Below are 16,624 nucleotides of genomic sequence, written 5' to 3' on the forward strand. Positions count from 1 at the left end.
TCTCTTTCTTCTTTCAAAGTTAAAGTAATAATTAGTCTCTGCAGACTGATTCCTTCTAATGCAAGAGGAAAATAAGCCTTGCAGATCAGTGTTGTTGTACTCCTATATTCACTGCAAAACTGATCTCAAGAATCTTCGTTGATAAAAAGAAAGCTATTAAAAATTTATTCACTTGGAAAAGGAGCCCTACGTCATCCCAAGCTTAAAACAAAGAAAAAAAAAATTTTACACTCTTGCCTTCAGCAGGTATAATGAAACAACACAGCACTGTTTTGTCATATCACAGTGAGAACTAACACAAGAATTTATCCTAGTGTTCCAAGTTTTCCCAAAGGTCTCAGAGGTCCTAAACAGGAGAAAATAAAACCATAACATGCATCTCTCTCACAGCTGACAAATTCTTCTGTGCAGCAGGTACCTAAATTAAATTCACAACACCAACTGTGATTCTTCCCTCCTGCAGGACCTCCATGCTGTAGACTCCTGGTAATGTCAGACCCCTGTAATCATTATCACGACTGAGTCATATAGGTTTGTTCCATTTCAAGCTGAAACTAAAAGGAATTTCTCCCTTTAAAAGGGTAATGCTATTTTATCAACAGCAAAGTGCCTTGGGCACACAATGATGATGTGAAATGCACAAGTTGCACATCCACCCAAACCAGAAAGGATTCAAACCCACACATCCTACCCCTGAGGGACATGACTCCCACCTCAGGCTTTACGGAGAAAGACAGTCTTCTCCACCTACTGAAGGGCTGCCCCTCTGCAAAGAGGAACGTGGGATTCACTAGAACAAAGAACTGCTATTCTGCAGCTTAACTGAGGGGCTCACCTGATGGAGGAGAGAGCTGGATGCCACTCACGCTTTAAGGACCATGGCAGAGGATAAATAGTAACTTAATTAACAGTGTTTCTGCAAGCATTAATGTGAGGTAAATATCCAGTTGTTATCCCTTGCTGGTGCAGAGATACCATCCAGCATGTGAACGTGCAAAACTTCTGCCACATATGAGAGATGTGGCTTTCTTTCCATTCAGTAAAGAAAAAATAGTAGTACATTAATTGGGTTGATATGGGAAGACATGTTTAAAGACTCCAAAGTTTTCAGCTGTTATGATAGCGTGTATCATAAATGTTTTAAATTAGCATTTCAGGGATACAGGGAGACTAGAAGCGAAGGCTGTTTCTAAAAAATAGTTAAAATTGGTTTCCACCACTGGAAATACATGAGGCCCAGTGCTAACATTTGTCATTGGACTACTGCATTTTCATAATTAAAAAATATATTATTTCCTCCCCTCTTTAGCTCTGTGATAGGCCTGGAAAAATTATTGATCTGGAAGTTTCATCAGCCTCCCAGCCATCCAACCAGCAAATAAACTCCTTGTGACATATTGAAATGTTTTCTCAGTCCACCTCTTGAAAACAAATTGCAGGAGTGCCAAACCATAACTTACATTAATGTTGGAAAATGTGTACCTACAGTATTGGTTGGTTGGTTGGTTTTTAAAAGCTCCTAGCTGCTGAAGGAATGATTAGGTGATAATGTCTGTTTTCCTCTTCAAATAATTTTGGAGGATCTATGCTCATGAAACTAAATCTGAACATATGACTCAAATTTATTATCTGTAAGGTACAAAACTCAAAAAAGGAAAGAATTAAAATTCTGAATTTTCTCATCTACTCTTGTTATTTTAGGACACTGTTTGCTGGCTGTTGTATTGTGCCAGGTACTATCCAACATACAGAAAAAAAACAGAATACCTATGATATTAAAAGTATCCTTTCCCCACACTATGTGCTAAGAAGGTAAAAAGCAAGAACCGTGAGGATTATCCCCACTGCACAGAGGAATAATTGATGCCAAAAGACTCAGTGATTTACAGTAATAGCTAGTAAGTGCATTGTTGACTGGTACTTAACACTGTTCCATGGCTATGCTTACCATCTTCTTAGAAATTATATAAGTGACATTAAATATTACCAAAAGGAGATAGATATTAGAATTTACACCATGACAATGGACTTTACACCATACACAATGGACTTAGCATTACTCAAGATCAGGAAGATCCAAAACAAATCCTTGATAAAATGAGCCAATGACCACCAGCAAATCCTGAAGAACTCCCTTAAGAAAGCTGAACGTTCTCTCAGTCAAGCCATGTTTAAAGCCTTGAATGACTGAGATAGTAGTGACATTTTACTGAAGTTCAGCTTACTTATCTCCCAAACAGCACTAACTTGACTCATCGTAAGGCTTATTTGCCTTGTTTGGTTCTTGTTTGTTTGTTTTTTGGTTTTGGTTTGTTTGTTTTTTTGCCAAGAAATGCACACACATTCCTAACCAAAAAATTTGGTATAAACACCAAGAAAGTAAATGTACACACGTTTGTAAAATTATATAGCAATACCTTACTATGACATATCTAATCTATGATGAGTAATACGTAGGCAAGATTGCACACGGTTATACATATTTAGAGTATAAAGTACAGTAAATTCACGAATACAAGCCGCACTGACTATAAGCCGCATCTCTGGGTGTTGGCAAATATTTTGGTTTTTGTCCATAGATAAGCCGCACACGAATATAAGCCGCTCTGTCGTTCGCAGCGAGGACCCGCGTGCAATTATTAACAGAACGGCGGGAGGGCGGGGTTTACTGGCTGAGCTAAGGCTGTGCAGGCTCGGCCCGCTAGGGGCCGCTGACGGGGCCAGGTGGTCCAGCCCGGTGCTGCCGCTCGGGGCCGGCCGCCGCTGCCACTGGGCTCGGTCACCCCGGGTCGGCGCTGCCCTGCGGTGGCAGGCAGGGACGGAGCTTCCCCTGCTCCTACGGCAGCGGCGGCGGGCGGGGACGGAGCTTTCCCGCGCCCGTGGCGCCGGCGGCGGGCAGGGACGGAGTTTCCCCGCTCCTGCCGCGGCGGCGGCGGGCGGGGACAAAGCACCCCGTCGGCTCCCCGAGCCGCGGCAATGGCTGCGCGGGGCTCCCGTCGGCTCCCCGGGCCGCAGCAATGGCGGCGCCGGCTTCCCCCCCCCCTCCCTGGGCCGCAGCAATGGCGGCGCCGGCTTCCCCCCCCTCCCCGGGCCGCAGCAATGGCGGCGCCGGCTTCCCCCCCCTCCCCGGGCCGCGGTAGGGGCGGCCCGGGTCCCCCCTCTCCTCCCCGGGCCGCGGTAGGAGCGGCCCGGGTCCCCCTCCCCCCCCTCCCTCGGCCGCGGTAGGGCCGGCCCGGGTCCCCCCTCTCCTCCCCGAGCTGCAGCAATGGCGGCGCCGGGCCCCCCCCCCGTCTCTCCCCTGGGCTGTGGCAGAGGAGGAAAGAGAGCTCTCCCGCCTCTCTCCCCGCCCCCCGTGCTGCCTACAGGGAGCCAGGCTCCACCCGCGGTGCAACAAAGTAGCGATTTGTAACAATCGCAAAATGCCGACTTTGCAGCTGCTCGGCTCAGCACTCTGGCAGGCACTTCTGAGGTTGTATTAGCCGCTCCTGATTATTAGCCGCATTTCCGGTTTAGGAGCAAAATCTTAGTCAAATTGGTGCGGCTTGTATTCGTGAAATTACTGTACTTCTAAAGGATTTACTTAAAATCTGCGGGACACAAATGCCAAATTACTGCAGAGTGAAACAGAAATTCAGCAAAACTTGTTTAAAACACTCCATACCCTTTTTATGCTAAAGAGAACAGATCTCATTGCAGCTGAAAATAAGCATGTCATCAACCCATTTAATTTTTGCCCGTTTAAATTCTGGTAGAAAAGCTTACTAAGTAATACATATATCCAATGTGCAAGTTCTCATCCGTGACTAATTCATTTTACAGCACAGCTTTTACACATCAAAAACCACAAGGAACTTGGAATCCTACACCTGAGGACCAGGAATGCAGTTAGAAGAGTCACGAAGGCAACCAATGCTGCGAGTTACCTTTCGGTCTGCAGTCCCTGACCGCAAGGATAATAAATAAATAAATAAATAAACAATCAACAGAGAACTCCAGCAACTCTCACTCACCCAGCAGAGAGCCCACGAAGATGACAACCTGCACGGTGGTGGTGAAGTGCCGGTAGCTCTGCTCCTCGCCGTGCTCCTCGCTCTCCACGGCGCCCGCCTCGCTGCCATTCCCGCCCTGCCACACCGCCTGCCCGGCCGACGCGTTGTTCCCCATCTGCAGGGCTCTGCCGACAGCCTGCGACGGGCCATGGTCGCTTTCATTCAGCAACACCCAGCCTCTGTCGTACCCCATGGCGAAGTTCCCGCCTTCCTTGCCACCTAATAATAACACAGGTTGTCCAGCCCTAGCCTTCAGTGAATGAACGGAGCCCTCAGGCAGAAAGACGCTTCTGAGGATGAAGCGCGGTCTCTGCCTCTGGGAGGCATCTTCACCACATTCCTGTGTCCCGAGAAGCAGGGCTGGCTGTTCGCGTTTTCACCTTGTAAGTCATGACAGCCAGTAAACAAAAGCAGAAAACGAGCTAGGCTTCTCCTTCCGCTCAGCTGTGCCATAGTTTTTGCTTCACACCGCCACAGGTCTCCTCAGCGCGTTTTACCGCAACGAGCGAGGAATCGCGGTCCCAGAATGACACCGCGCACCGCGGCTCATCTTCCCACGGCTGCCGAGGGTCGCACACGCTCGCACGGCCACGGGCTCACTGCACAGCAAAACCGGCCTGCACAAGTGGAGGGGCACGAACTCTGTCCCCTCACTCCACTCTCAGCGTTGGCTCTGGCTTTGGTCACAGCCCTGAGAGAGGAAAAGCATGGCTTTCCCCGTGCCACATCTGCTCGCGCTCTCTCCTCTGCTCCTGCCCGCTCCGCCCGTGGGGAGACACGGCTCCCTCCCGTCTCCCTCCTGTCCCCGCGCGGCGCTGGACGCCGCGCAGACCCTTCCAAGCGTCCGGAGAGGCCGGTGGCTCCTCAGTGGCTGCCCTGAGCTCCCGCTTTTCTCGGGGAAAATTAACTGGGGCTTGAATTGCCAGGCGGGGGGCGCTGGAGCGTCCGGTGAACCGAGACAGCTCCGGCCGATCCGTGCGCGCCCCGCACTGAGCGCGGCTGGCAGCGACACCCCTGCCCCTTCGCGCTCCCATATCCCGGCGCGGGAGCCGAGTCGCTGCCAAACCCCGCGGCGATCCCGGGCCCGGCCGGGGCAGGAGCCGCCGGTCCCCGCGCTCCCGAGGGCGGGCGCGCCGCCATCACGTAACCGCGCCCGCCGCGCTCGGCGGCGCCGCCATTTCGCTCGGGGGCTGCGGGAGCGGGCGGGAGGGTTTTACAGCGGTCTTTTAAAACAGGTCCCTAATTCTGATGACAGAATTTCAAAAGACGGTGCTGGGTTCTTGATGCGCATGTTACTCGTTAAAATAAATGTTTTTCTAAATGTGTAATTTTCCAGAAAAGCTCTTGAGTGGACGTAGTAAGTTCGGGCATTGATTTTACGGATGCTGTGCATCCATATAGTGGGTACACGGATAGGGGACTGCCATTGTCCCATCTCATCACAGGTCCTGGAGGCTGTTGGCCGAGCCTCTGCTTGTACCTCCATGTGTTTGGCCATTTGTAGCCTCCTCTCATTCCTCCGGGAGTTCATTGCCCCAGCCTTTTTTTCTAGTAGTTCATGTCTCTGACTCACTCTGATTGTGGCCTCAGACTCAATCACCCTCCTACCTTTTCCTCTCACCCATAACTCATTCACTTTGTCCACCCAGTCCCATTTTTGTCCACTTTACCAGGCAATAATCAGCAGCTTTCACCATGCTTTCCCCTCATCTTTCCTGAGACACCTGAACCCACTTCTTCCTCCTTTTGGCCTCCAGCATTCTTGTGGTCTGTAACTAGAATCTGACCTGGTCCCTTCAACTCCCAGCCACCTGCAAGGCGCTTTTCCTCACACAGCCATTGCTTTCTTCAGTTCCTCCATCAGTATAGAATGACGACCAAGGAACCAGGCAAGAGCTAATGCTTACTATCTACAGCCTACACTGTGTACCATCTGCATTGTCTTTGCACAGATCTCCATAGTCAAGTAAGACTGAGTTGGCTAAAGGAAGAGGTTCTGCAGACATAGAATGGTCCAGGTTTGACTTAGGAATGGAACAGAACAAAGTTGTACGAGTGGAACTTTGAAGGACACTGTGGCCAAAACAGAAATGCTTGCCTGATTGAAAGTCATTTGAATATTAAAATGCTCACACCTGCATATGCTAATAAGTCTAATGAAGTACATGCTACCACATAAATTACTGTATTACTCAACACTCTGTTTAGATCATGCTATAGGTAATATAGAAGGAGGAGGATCAGATTGATGAGATTGCACTGTATGTAAGGAGGGCAGACCTGTTAGAAGACCCTAAAAGACCTTAGAGACAGTTCTCAGGCTGCTCTCCTCTACCTCCTTCCAGGTGGAGATGCTGTCTTGGTAAGCATCTACCTTCTATTATTACCCAAATGACACAATGTTATCGTTAGAGCTGTGTCACAGTTAGTGCATGTATTCAGACTTTGTATTTCTGTTGCTTCGATAAATCACATTATTTGTGAATCTGTGCTCATGGAAGTTCCCATTGAACATGACCAAACATATAATGCCAATTTGATCATAATCAGAATAAGCCCAACTTCACACATGCCCTCTGGTCTCTGGAGACCAGCTGGAATGCAAGAGGTTTTATTTTCTACCAAATTTCTTACTCTTAACACTGAGAGCCTTTTCCCTCCCTCCTGCACTTCACATAGGAAGACTGACTTTCCCTCACCATGCACATGGGGAAATGAAAGCACATTCTCACAACTCAATTAAATTTTATCTGCTAGAATTAAATTTTAATGTTGTAGGATGGAATTTTAAATATTGTCTTAAATTTTGGAAGGGAAGCTTCTGTCCAGATGCAGTCTGGCACATGTTTGGGGCAGGTGGATGTTCATTTTATTCCAGTAAATCTGTGTTGAACATGTGAATACTCCCCAAAATAATGTAATTTGGTTTAGTTCATGCAGGTTTTCACAAGGTTAGCTAGCAAAGCCGCAGCACTGAAAAAAGGTTGTCTCTTCCTCCTCATCAAATTTTTGCACTCCTGCTGGAGTATAAGATTTTTAAAAATAAATTCTCAGAATGTTTCTGTGATTATGTTATTTTGCTCTGGCTTTCTTCTTGGAAACAATGAATCATTATAGAAGTAATTAAGGGGAAAAAATAGCTTGAGGTAGACGTCTGGTCTAGAGCATTTAATCTTAACTGGTTAAAATTTTGTCAGTCACGAAGTAGGGGAAAATCGGGCAGCTTTAAACGACATATTGTTATGTGGCCCACCCGCTGCTATACAGTGGAACAGGGGAGAAATTTCCCATGTGCTGGGCTGTGTACCCCACACGATGTGCTTGGGAAGTATAAACCCATAACTGCTGTTAAAGGAAATTTTGCTGACATTTCTTAATTACTTACTGCATCACATCTTCTAAGTGGCCATTCTTGCTGTGTCTTTGTGTGGGAGAGAAGATGAATCTGTGGCCTAGACACTTTTATTTCCAGTCTTCAACACAGGAAAACTTTTTATTTATTATATACAAATTGATAATGAGCATACCCAACTGCACCAGAGGAAACTCCAGTGATCATTACAGTGCCCCAGGTCACAGCTGCCTGAGCAACAGTATGTCTCTGTTGTTGCTGGATAAACACTAAACAGCTTTGGTCATGCATTTCCCACCAAAAAGCAGATGAGATAGAAAGACCCTGCCATTAAAGACACATTCTAGAAGAGGAACAGAGAGCAGCATCACAGCAGTGACACAATTTAACACTTGGTTATCATTTGATACTAACGACATTCTTTCAGTGCAACTGAAAGATGAAGTATCCATGGAACGAGCTTTCACTTTCAGAAGGACAAATTGAGGGCTATAGAAACCGATCATTAGTGTAAACGAATGCTCTCTTTGTAACAAAAAAGTACTCAAAGGTCAGGGAGTAAAGTCAAAGTCACCAAAACTCCATTCCTATATCTGGCGCATGGTAGCAAGCTGCAGACTACTGTAAGATTTTTTCTTTGCCTGGGGGTTACTCACCTAATAGATAAACTCGTATGTATGAATTTACTTGGGGCTTCTTTATGAAGATCCCAAAACCTTAAAGGCTCCAGCTTTTGGCAGTCCTTTTCAGTAGTTACCATGTGAAGTGACCGAAGGAAAGCACATTTTCTTCTCTGGTTATCGCTGCTCCCCTGACAAGCCCCAGCTGCCCCTCTCTGGCAGGTCCCACCAAGGACACCCGGCCTCACATTTTGTTTGAGCTCAAACAAAGACTGCTGGCCCTCCACCTGCTATTGTTCACTACAGCAATTGTCGGTGGGAACCTTTTTACAGTTTTCACGGGAACTTGTGTCCTGCCTCAGCTCTACATGAAATCTATTCTGAAATTCGTGGTTAGTTTTTCCCTTTTGTGGATCTTTCTCAAGGTCAGTTTAAAAAAATCTACACAGTATCCAGCAGTCTGTGCTGCGTATCTCTGTAATGCGGATATACCAGGAGGCAGATCCTGAGGGAGTTCAGAACTGGAAAGGTTCTTCGCCCAGAGGGTGGTTGGCCAGTGGAACAGGTTCCCAGGGAAATGGCCATGGCGCCAAGCCGCCCGGAGTTTGGACAGTGCTCTTCACATTGTTTACTTTTGGGGATTCCCACGAGGAGCGGGGCGTTGCACTGCTGGTCCTTATGGGCCGAGTCCAACTCGACACGTTTCTGTGGGAGAGCCAGTGGGCTCCACGCGGCGCCGACGGCCCCGGCTCCTCCTCCCGCCGCCGCGGGGGAGGCGGTGCCGGGCCGCGCTCCGGCCCCAGAGCCAGGGCGGCAGCGCGGGGCCCGCCATGGCCGCTGCGCGCTCCCGCCGGCGCCGCTGACATGGCCCGGGCCAGCGGCGGGCGGCAGCTGCCGGCGGAGCTCGCCGCGGAGCCGCCGGAGAGCTACCAGCTGCGGCAGGAGAACGAGCTCCAAGTGCTGGAGTCTATTTACGGGCAGGACTTCCAGGACCTGCGGCAGAGCCAGGCCTGGAAGGTAGCGAGCGGGGTCCGCGCGCGGGGCGGGGGCGCAGCGGGCCGGGCCGGGCCGGTCTCGGTCCCGGTGCGGAGCGGGGCCGGACGGCGGCGGGGACGCGGCTGGCGCTGCTCGCCGGGGCCGCTCCTTGCCTGACGTGTCGCGGCTCTCGCTGCGTGCCTGTGGTCCTTCCCACAGCCCTGCAGCCGGCCGCCTTTGCGATTAATCCTCCAGATAACAAGTGCTCGCTCTATCAGCAGTGCTGTGCTCATAAATTGCATTTTAATTAATCGTCAGGCTTTTTAAAAATTGCCTCTTCATTCATCCCTTAACCTACTAATTACATGTCTGCTAAATTAATTCATATCGTCGGTATGCGTGTTGGTATTTGCATAGTTATTATAAGCTGTGGTTTTTTCACAGTGCACCTATTTCCTTGAGAATACTTTTGCTTTCATTTTTATAGGTTTGGGGGTTTTTAATTACAACTAGTTAATGCTCAGGTACTCACTACTCTCTTCCATTTGTCTTTCGTGTCCACATCAAACTGGTATTTCCTTTCCAGCTGTGTCCATCATACTGTTTTCCTGTACCTGGAGATAATGGTCACTCTGTTCTGATCCATAAGTTCACTTTTGCTGTCTTTTCTTTTTGCATTCTTTAGTCTTGAATGTCTACAATAAATCCTCTGCTTTCTTTTTTCCAGGACTTGAACTTAATTTTTTCTGCAGCAACTTATGACTTTTTTTCTCTTTTTATGAAGTTTGGTACGAACACTCTTAGTAATTTGTTGGGTTTCCAGAAGTGTTCACTCTGTTTGAAGGTCATACCTGACATTCTCTTCACTTGACATGTTCTCCTCCTTGCTAGAAAAGCAGAGGGGATAGTTACCATCTGTTTCTGTATTTGCCATTCCACGTGGTCTTACTTCCCTCCCTGTTTTTCATGTTACTAAGGGCTGGATTGTTTTGGGGTTTTTTTGTTGTTTATTTTTAAACCTGATTGAAAAGAAAAAGTTGGAAATGCTTATATGGGTATATTTTACTTTATTCTGATTTTGAGTAGGTGATTTGAACAGGGTAGGGACGGGGAAGGCAATGCTTGTTAAAATTCTGGCCAAAAAAACCTATGGCAAAATACAACTACAAAAAAAATACTGTCCATTTGTTTGGCCGTGTAAGGTGTATATCACAGGTGACATTATGGTCTGTTGCCATGTTGGAAAATAAAATAACACCTGGGTTAGTAATAAAAACACAAAAATTCTGGTTTCATAATGAATGCTTTAATTTGTGCTATAAATAACCTGTGTTAAGTTTATTTAATTTTTTTTCTGATTGTTAGCTTGCTGTAAGCAGAATACAGAAGTTTTATTATAAAACCTCATTTTTGCTCAGTCTGAATCATCTTTATGATGACTGTAACTACACCTATCTGAAGAAGTTGTAAAAATATACTGGATAAACCATGGTAATCGGTGGATCTATCGAGCAATGTCAACACATTAATGTATATTTTTGTGGTTTGGATTGTCTAAGCTGCATTCTACTATAATATAGATTGAGAGTTGTGTGTTTTCATTAAAGCAAAACCAAACAACCCTTTTCAGTCAGAAGTTTTGGGTTCCATTTTAGGTGCGACAGCCTCCTGAAATTAATTTAGTTCTGCGTCCTCAGGGATTGACTGGTGCTAATGAAGTGTACGCCAAAGTTGACCTGCGGGTCAGGTGTTCACACACTTACCCTGATACGTAAGTGACCATTAAAATATAACCTTTTTTCTCTCCTTTCCATAGTGAAGTGTAACTTGAAAAGACACACAGTTTTATTCATCACTCTTAGTCTTGCTTTCTGCATGTCGGTGTTTATTAAGCCTGGGGTATTTTATAATGTGCATCTGTGAACTTTGGCACTTGAGTTGGATTTAGTCTTTGTGCAATGGAGGCCGATAGGGATGAGTTTGTCAGTGCAAAGCTGTGGCCTCAGTCTGTAACTTGGAGCTACAGAAACACAGGTGTACCTGCCACCATCTTAGTGCCCTTGTTAAACTTCTTGAACTCCTGACTCTTTCACCTGAGACAGACTGAGTCTCCTTTTCATTTAAAGCCATCTGTTGTTCTGTTTTCTGTTGGATTAGCCTTTGCAAGAGTTCTCCACAGACAGTGTTGAAAGAGTTGCAGGTGACCAGCCTATGCCAGCATTTTGTGTTGGCAGGTGATTTCTGGGTTAAGTGTTGCTCTGTGCCCTATTTTGTTCAGTCCTTGTACCATTGATAGTCCAAAACATAACTCTCTTCAGTCCATCCATTTTTGCTGTGGCACAGCTGTAGAAGGAAAATGCTATTCCTTACTAAGTGATAGTTCAGTTATATCCTATACCCTATAACAAGAATGGAACAGCTACTCTTTTTTTGTTGTTGTTTTAGTTTAAAATAGCACATCTGCAAACATTTTGTTTGTTTACTTTATTTTAAATATTTTTAAAATCTGACTGATATTTATTTATTGCATTTGTTTCTTGGGGTTTGTGTCGTCTGTATGGTGGGGATAAATATTAAACATCTAAATGTTATGTTAGTAATGTTTTGGATGGTTTGTTCAGTAAGTTAATGGCTAAAAGCAGAATTATTAGAGGCCTCAGGGTTCTTTGGTAGTTCTGCTGTTAAGTGTTACTGACAGGCAATCTGCAACTGGAAAATTTGCTGGTAGAGAATATAATACAGTATTTCTGACTTGATCCTGTATATGTAATATTTGTATACTGCTAACTTGAGCATTGACTAATTGCCAAGTGACTGTGAACTCCATTCTTTTCCCTCACACTGTTTTTATCAACAATCTGTTGCTTTTTGCATTCAATTTTTCTAATAAGGACTTTATTATGTTTGTTCTGTCCCTCAGAGTTCCTGAAATACAACTAAAAAATTCAAAAGGCTTGTCAAATGAAAAAATAAATGAACTAAAATCCAGACTAGCTGAACTGGCAAAACAGCGCTGTGGAGAGGTAAGAGCTTTTCACTTCCTTGAGAAATATACTCTGGACCCAAATAATTCTAAATATGTATTGTATAATATGGTGGAATACATCCACTTAGGAAGTGTAAGTTGCATTGCTTTTAAGGAATGAGGGACTGTCTGTTTTAGGAATATTTCTGATTAATGAAAGTTCAGACTATGGATGCTGTCAAAATCCAGTGCATGTATAAATACTGTGAGTTTTATTCCAATTTTAAGGTTCACATTATTAGGTTTAAAAGTTCTGAGTTATTTGGCAGTATGGAAAGCAATTCTAACTGTAAAACTGAGAGCTTTCTACACTTTTCGGGTTGATCTGAATATCGTAAGAGGCCATATCTGTTTAAGCAAACAGTGCTTACCTGGGGAGTTTTTCCATGTGATCTTGTACACTTAACTCTGAACTGAAGAACAAGAGACCTCTGTTCCACCACCAGCTCAGCACTTCATAGCACAGTCACTCCATGCCACTGTGCCTTTTTTTTTTCTGTGTCTAGATGTAGTGATACTTGAGTTTTCCTGGAACTGGGTAAAAAGGGAAAGATGGAGGAACATAGGAAGCTTAGACTTTTATCTATTTTAAGGGATTTTATGCATCCTTGGGTATGTTTAGTATTAATGTTGCCTTTTTGTTTTTATTGAGGACTGAAATGATTCAAAGAATTACAAGCAAACAAAGAATTCTTGGTTAAAGCAGGGGTTTTGGCATGTTTCTTATTTCTACTTGGAAGTATTGCAGGTGAACACAGCTGGGCACATTATAATAGGCTGAAATGGCATGTCATATTTTGCTTTCAGTTTCTGAAGCCTGTCAACTTTACACATTTAGCAAGAGCTCTCTATCATTCATTCCTTTCACATCAAGCCTTTTTTCCATTTGAATACTATACTTGTATTTTGATTGCCAATTTTTCTGCAGATACTTTCAAAGTAACTATTTTAGCCAGATACGTTCTGTTCAATAACAAAGAATTTCCTCAATTTTTTCAATATCTTTTGAAATTAGCAGTTTAATAATGTATTCTGGAATTTAAGGGGTGGAGTTTGTTGTTTGGTTTTTTCTAATGACAGTGCTACAGACAATTTATAGGAAGTACAAGGGTTAAATTCTCTAAGCAACCACAAAACCATGCAATATGTACTTGGTCTGCTCACAACTGACCACAATAATTATTAGCCTGTAGGGCTTTCAAGCCCCAGTTTGATTTCTGGTCTCGTTGAAAGAGCATAAAAATATGTCATACATTGTCCTAATGTTGATTTTCCAAAGAGAGAGTCATACTTGCTCCAGCAATGTGTAGGTGTGCTTGTGGGTTACATGTATGGCACACATTTTGTATGAATGGCATATGCAATGCTCTCCTGAATTACTTTATCTGCAGCAAAAGGGAGATAACTTTACCTCTGCCTTGACAGGTATTCCTTACTAAATTGTATTCTGTGATATAAAAAGTTTTACAATACCTCAACCACCTGTTCAATCTGAACAGTAAAGTGTCAGTGTTTGTTTAATTATTGAGTTGTCTCAATAATGCCCTCTTACAGGCAGATGGTAAAATTTAATTTGGCTGATCTCCCACCAGTACATGCAAATCCTGCTCAGTGGTGCTGCTGACTCCACCTTTGTCCTGTACTATTCTTTAATTTTAGAGCTAAAAGGTCTCTTAGCATTGTGGATTGCTTCAGTTAATAAGGGGATGCTACTAGACTGCTGAAAGCTTAAGCCCTGGCAGGTCAATAGATCATCAGTACATACACAGTTCAAGTAAACAGTAACTGAAAATTGATTCCAACCTGGCAAACCACGTAGCAGAATTCAGCTGAGCAGTTTTCAGTGCAGTTCTTATGTTAATGGTTGTGGTTATATGAATATGGAATGCCTTATGTGACTTTACAGTTCTAACTGGGAGACTACTTTGCAGAGAAAGGGTTGGATTTGTGGTTAGCAGTGAAATAATAACTATTTCATAGCAGTAGATGCAGTAACAGTTAAGTGCAAAGGATTTGTTTTGTTGTAGCTCATATGTCATAAACCCATGTCTATGGGAGTGGAAAGATTATGTCTGAAAGAAGATGAGAAAATGATTTCTTTAATTTCACTTTTCTGTTAGAAAAATAAGATAGCTTAGGTTGTCTGTCTTTCAGTAATTTTTGCCATCTTTGCTACTGTGGTCAGGGATTTTTCCTGTTACAATTTATTAATAAATAGTTCTGACAAAAAATAGTGAAGTATGATAAATTCTACCTGATAAATAACAAAATTGGCAGTCATGTTTCAGCTGTGTTGCTTTTTGGGGTGGGTATCATTTGGCTGTTGTTTGACTCTGCATGTCATTCATACTTATTTGCTTTCAGGTGATGATATTTGAACTTGCTGACTATGTACAGTCATTTCTCAGTGAGTACAATAAACCACCTTCTAAGTCTTTTCACGAAGAAATGCTAAAAAATCATCAGAAAGAACGGGAAAGATTGGCTCAGGAGGAATTGCGTAGGGCACAAGAAGCTAAGAGAAGAGAGGAGCAGGAGGTAAGAGAAATCAAAGTATGAATAACCATATATTCTTAACATAATCATGATTTTAAAATCACTCTGCATAATGGTGAGTTTTAGTGATTTATTAAGCTGCCAGTGTGAGTTGATCAATATGTATTGTGCGAACTATCTGCTGCTGTAATTGTATTACTTTAATGATGTGGTTTTAACCCAGGGAAATATTTATACCTGAAACAAACCTAAATGTTGATTCCTGATCCTATAAAAATCACTTATCAAGAGGACCTTATACAAAAGTATAAGGAAATTTACATGTTAAGTGCATTCCATCTTAAACTAGGAAGTGTTAGCCAGGCAGACAGGTAATCTTACCTGCTTTCACTCTTAGGGAGACTGGAACATTTACTGTGACAGGCATCTCTAGTGAGAAACAAATTTAATCTAAAGAGATGTCAGACCACCAACATCCTTCACTAGAAATGAGGGGCTTCATCCGAGACTCATAGGGGCTAAGTAGCATGACGTCTCCACTCTGTGGGAAATACAGATAGAAAAGCTCTGGTTGTTAAAAGATTATTTGGATTTATTGCCCTGGTTTTTTGGGGGTGTTTTTGTGTATGTGAAAATTTATTGTTGCATCTGGCAGTAGAAGTAATTTACAATTCTATTCTCCTATGTCATACAATTGATGCTGTGAACTTCTTCAGGAGAGCTGATTTGACTTCTCTTTTTTAATTCTTGTGACAACCTCTAAGTCCTCCTTCAACGCTTCCAAAAAATCAGCATCATAACTTTATTACTTTTAAATCAGGGTAAGATTGTAGCAGTTGCCTTGCATGTGCTGTTGCATCTCTAACAACATCTCTGAAATTTGTTTCAGCAACGTGAAATCCTTAATGAGATTCAGAGAAGGGAGGAAGAGAAAAGGGAAGAAAGAAAAAAGAAGGAGATTGCCAAACAGGTATTCTTTCTAAGCAGGTGTGCAAAAAAAATTGCAGTAAATTTTCCCCAGTACTGTAACAGTACTTGTGAAAATTTGAGATTTTCTTGGACATGTTTCTTATTCAGAGCTTCTAGTAGATCTAAATTAAAATGGGTTCTTGATTATTTCTGGGATTTATTTCTGGAATATACTGGCACCTTGAGTGTGCCAAGGTGAATATTTGCAAACAGACCTAGAAAAAAAGCTGATACATTAATGTTTCCAGTTTCTTTACGTTCTTGCCATTGACAGTGCCAAAATGTACTTTCTGAAGTCTCAGCACTTTTTCTTTGGCCTCATGTACGTTTATTATGGAAACATATTTCTTCTGTGATCTGCATGACTTCATAGATTAATAACTAAGTTCTTGCATATTTTGATAGTAGGAGTGGCTTCTGTACTTACTTGGTGTTTTTCTTGATCTATAGGAACGTTTGGAAATAGCTGCTCTGACAAATCAAGAAGATTCTCACAAGAGAGATACTGCAGGGCATGGAGTTGCTTCACGCTTAAATGGGAGCTGTTTGGAACATGGAGTGAATAATAAACACCGACCAAATTCAACTGGACGTTCAAAGTATGTCAGTTTGCATGTGGATTCTTCTAGATTGATTGTTTGATTTGGTTGCAAACATTAGATTACAGGCAAAAGAATAGCGTGCCATGTTACTGTCCTGTTCATTTTGGTCTCTTCCCTGCCACCTTCCCCCTACCTTCATTTGTCATGGTTTAATTAAGCCACGTGCTGTGGGTAACTTGGGAACTTTCCAATTTTTAAGGTTTGTATTCAACTCCTGACTTTAAATATGCTATCTTTCTGAGTTGAAGAAAAATATTCTCTTCACATTGCAGACGAGAACGCCAGCTTTCTGTTAGTAATAATGAAGAGTCCCCTGGAAATCACGAAGTTCTGAACTTCAGCACAAGTGGCGCTGGACAGCTTACTGTCCATAAAGGAAAATGTCTAGGTAAGCAAAATTACAATTGCAACTTGAAATGCTGGGGTTTGGGATGCTTTCAGTAACATGTCAAACTATTGGTAAGCACAGGGATGCAAATGCATACTTAATCTCCTGCCCTTGCTGCTGATAGCAGTGGCATAAAAGCAGCAGGTTT

General features: G+C 43.7%; 2 protein-coding genes across 5 annotated transcripts in view; one reads left to right on the top strand and one right to left on the bottom strand.

The window, feature by feature from the left end:
- Window positions 1-5,052, bottom strand: part of GPR176 (G protein-coupled receptor 176) — a 36,669-nt gene extending 31,617 nt beyond the window's left edge. The window contains exons 1-2 of one of the 4 annotated variants that reach the window (XM_033062622.2): window positions 4,882-5,052; window positions 4,011-4,845 (exon numbers count right to left, since the gene is read on the bottom strand). In XM_033062622.2, the coding sequence (XP_032918513.1) occupies window positions 4,011-4,242 (232 nt within the window). In that variant the 5' untranslated portion in view covers window positions 4,243-4,845; window positions 4,882-5,052. Of the gene's footprint in view, window positions 1-4,010 lie in introns of all 4 variants that reach the window. The other 3 variants (XM_033062621.2, XM_033062624.1, XM_033062626.1) reach the window with 3 other exon arrangements.
- A 3,792-nt stretch (window positions 5,053-8,844) lies between these two features.
- Window positions 8,845-16,624, top strand: part of EIF2AK4 (eukaryotic translation initiation factor 2 alpha kinase 4) — a 37,945-nt gene continuing 30,165 nt past the window's right edge. The window contains exons 1-7 of the mRNA XM_033061906.2: window positions 8,845-9,038; window positions 10,652-10,767; window positions 11,917-12,019; window positions 14,386-14,559; window positions 15,407-15,487; window positions 15,937-16,085; window positions 16,361-16,476. Of these exons, the coding sequence (XP_032917797.1) occupies window positions 8,886-9,038; window positions 10,652-10,767; window positions 11,917-12,019; window positions 14,386-14,559; window positions 15,407-15,487; window positions 15,937-16,085; window positions 16,361-16,476 (892 nt within the window). The 5' untranslated portion in view covers window positions 8,845-8,885. The remainder of the gene's footprint in view (window positions 9,039-10,651; window positions 10,768-11,916; window positions 12,020-14,385; window positions 14,560-15,406; window positions 15,488-15,936; window positions 16,086-16,360; window positions 16,477-16,624) is intronic.

The sequence above is a fragment of the Catharus ustulatus genome, chromosome 6 (assembly GCF_009819885.2).
Source record: "Catharus ustulatus isolate bCatUst1 chromosome 6, bCatUst1.pri.v2, whole genome shotgun sequence".
Taxonomy (NCBI): Eukaryota; Metazoa; Chordata; class Aves; order Passeriformes; family Turdidae; genus Catharus; species Catharus ustulatus.